General features: G+C 57.3%; 1 protein-coding gene across 1 annotated transcript; it reads left to right on the top strand.

The window, feature by feature from the left end:
- Window positions 1–837: 837 nt before the first annotated feature.
- CHGG_04265 (uncharacterized protein) lies at window positions 838–1,564 on the top strand (the record flags this gene model as incomplete). The annotated part of the gene is made up of 2 exons (XM_001223478.1): window positions 838–1,465; window positions 1,545–1,564. 2 exons carry the CDS (start codon window positions 838–840, stop codon window positions 1,562–1,564), a joined length of 648 nt encoding a protein of 215 aa, XP_001223479.1.
- Between the last annotated feature and the right edge of the window lie 771 nt (window positions 1,565–2,335).

Here is a 2,335-nt window from a genome sequence, read left to right as displayed (position 1 = left end):
GCAGTTGCAAAGGGGCGGACACATGCACCCCTGATTGATGGAGTAACAGGGAGCCAGGAGCACAGCCAGCGTCACACTGCGGCCCGGTCCCTCCGTGGTAAGCGAACCCCAAAACTTCAGCTTGCGGAGCACGGCAGTAAGGTCCGTACCCAGTACGGTTGGTACCTAAACACCAACCTCGGCATCGTCTTGGCCTAAGGTGAGAGGGGTCAAGGGGCTCGCAAACCAACTACCTATATATACATTCGGTGAAAGGCAGTCTACAATTTCCTCCGATGGGTTGCTTTAGTCCTCCAGGCTTTCTCATCTCCTGACTCGCACTCAAGTCCAGTACGTCGCCATGAAACTCAGCAAGTCCGACCTCAGCGCCGCCCTGCTCGCCTCGGCCCTGCCCGTGGCTCAGGCTGCGTGCAGTCTCCCGTCCAGCTACAAGTGGACTTCGACTGGCGCTTTGGCCCAACCACGGTCGGGCTGGGCTAACCTCAAGGATTTCACCTACGCTCCCTACAATGGCAAGCACCTCGTGTATGCCAGCTACTTCGGAGGGAACTATGGCTCCATGAACTTTGGTCTCTTCTCGGACTGGTCTAGCATGGGATCGGCGAGCCAGAACCAGATGAACTCGGCCACCGTCGCCCCTACGCTCTTCTACTTCGCCCCCAAGAAAGGTCTGGGTCCTGGCCTACCAATGGGGTGCCACTCCCTTCTCGTACCGCACGTCGTCCGACCCGACCAACCCGAACGGCTGGTCGAGCGCCCAGCCTCTCTTTTCCGGGAGCATCTCCGGCTCCGACACTGGAACCTATCGACCAGACCCTGATCAGTGACGGTACCAACATGTACCTCTTCTTCGCCGGCGACAACGGCAAGATCTACCGCTCGAGCATGCCAGTCGGCAACTTCCCCGGCAACTTCGGTTCGAGCTCAACCGTCATCATGAGCGGCAACAAGAACGACCTCTTCGAGGCCGTGCAGGTGTACACGGTGGCGGGCCAGAGCCAGAAGACGTACCTCATGATCATTGAGTCGATCGGGTCGCGCGGCCGGTACTTCCGGTCGTACACGTCCAACAACCTGGGCGGTTCGTGGACGCCGCAGGCGACCAGCGAGAACGCGCCCTTCGCCGGCAAGGCCAACAGCGGCGCGTCGTGGACCAACGACATCAGCCACGGCGATCTCCTCCGCACCAGCGCCGACGAGACCATGACCATCGACCCGTGCAACCTGCAGCTGCTGTACCAGGGCCGCTCCGGCGACAGCAGCGACTACAACTCGCTGCCCTACCGCCCCGGTCTCCTCACCCTCCAGGGCGCTACCGGCGGCAGCCCGAACAACCCCGAGCCCACCGGCGGCACCAACCCCGGCACCGGTGGCACGGTTCCCAAGTACGGCCAGTGCGGTGGTAGTGGTTACACCGGCCCGACGACCTGCGCCAGCGGGTCCAAGTGCACCTTCTCTAACGAATGTGAGTTCACCTCGTCTTGATTTGTTGCTCATGACCCCCGCTTTTATGGATGGCGTTTTGCTGACAATAAGTTCTGTAGGGTACTCTCAATGCCTCTAACGAGTGATGGACAAGCATGAGAGGCGCGGACTGTTCGGGGGGCGGGGAGCGGTGTCCGCCAACCATCCGTAGAAGCGCCGGAGAAGAGGAGCTGGTTTAATTACTTTCAATGTGTATAGTGGCATATCTCGTACATACAATCGCACGTACTTTATGGCACTTTACGACCTTGAGATTTGGTATGGAGTCATATAGCGATTATATTTTCCTCGATCCGCGTAACTGTATAAAGGTATAGTTCGTCGTTTGCCTCGACCTGGTTGGTTGCGGTAGCCAACACGACACTCTTTTGTGGTCTCCATGATGATCTCACCCGCCGGTTTGAAATCCGGGGTGCTCTCTGGATACACCCAATGACATAACAAAGTCGCAACGGTTTTGCAGACCTTGAAGAGCATATGCCAGGAACTTAACCAACTAATCAACCGAGGCTGGGTTTCAGGAGGTATGCAATCATCGGGGATATGCCGGTATCACTTGATCACTACAGCAACACTGCCGGTACTTACTGCCCCTTCGGATTTGCGGCTCGGGTAAATATAAAGGACCGGTTCTCTTTTTGCACCACAAACATGAAGCTTCGATGGACGGTTTCCGCCGGGTAATCTCTCAACTTGTGCAATTTGACGGCGCCAGGGTGACGCCAGCAAGCAATCAAATTCTCAGAGCCCTCGCGGCCTCACTGGCGAGGGTCAGAGCCATGCTACGAAACTTGAAACCAAGTTGCTAACTTCGGGACTGCAAGGGTTTACCTCTTCATAGCCCCCTTAT

The sequence above is a fragment of the Chaetomium globosum genome, genomic scaffold, assembly GCF_000143365.1.
Source record: "Chaetomium globosum CBS 148.51 scaffold_4 genomic scaffold, whole genome shotgun sequence".
NCBI classification, from domain to species: domain Eukaryota; kingdom Fungi; phylum Ascomycota; class Sordariomycetes; order Sordariales; family Chaetomiaceae; genus Chaetomium; species Chaetomium globosum.
This window is presented reverse-complemented; position numbering and strand designations above follow the sequence as displayed.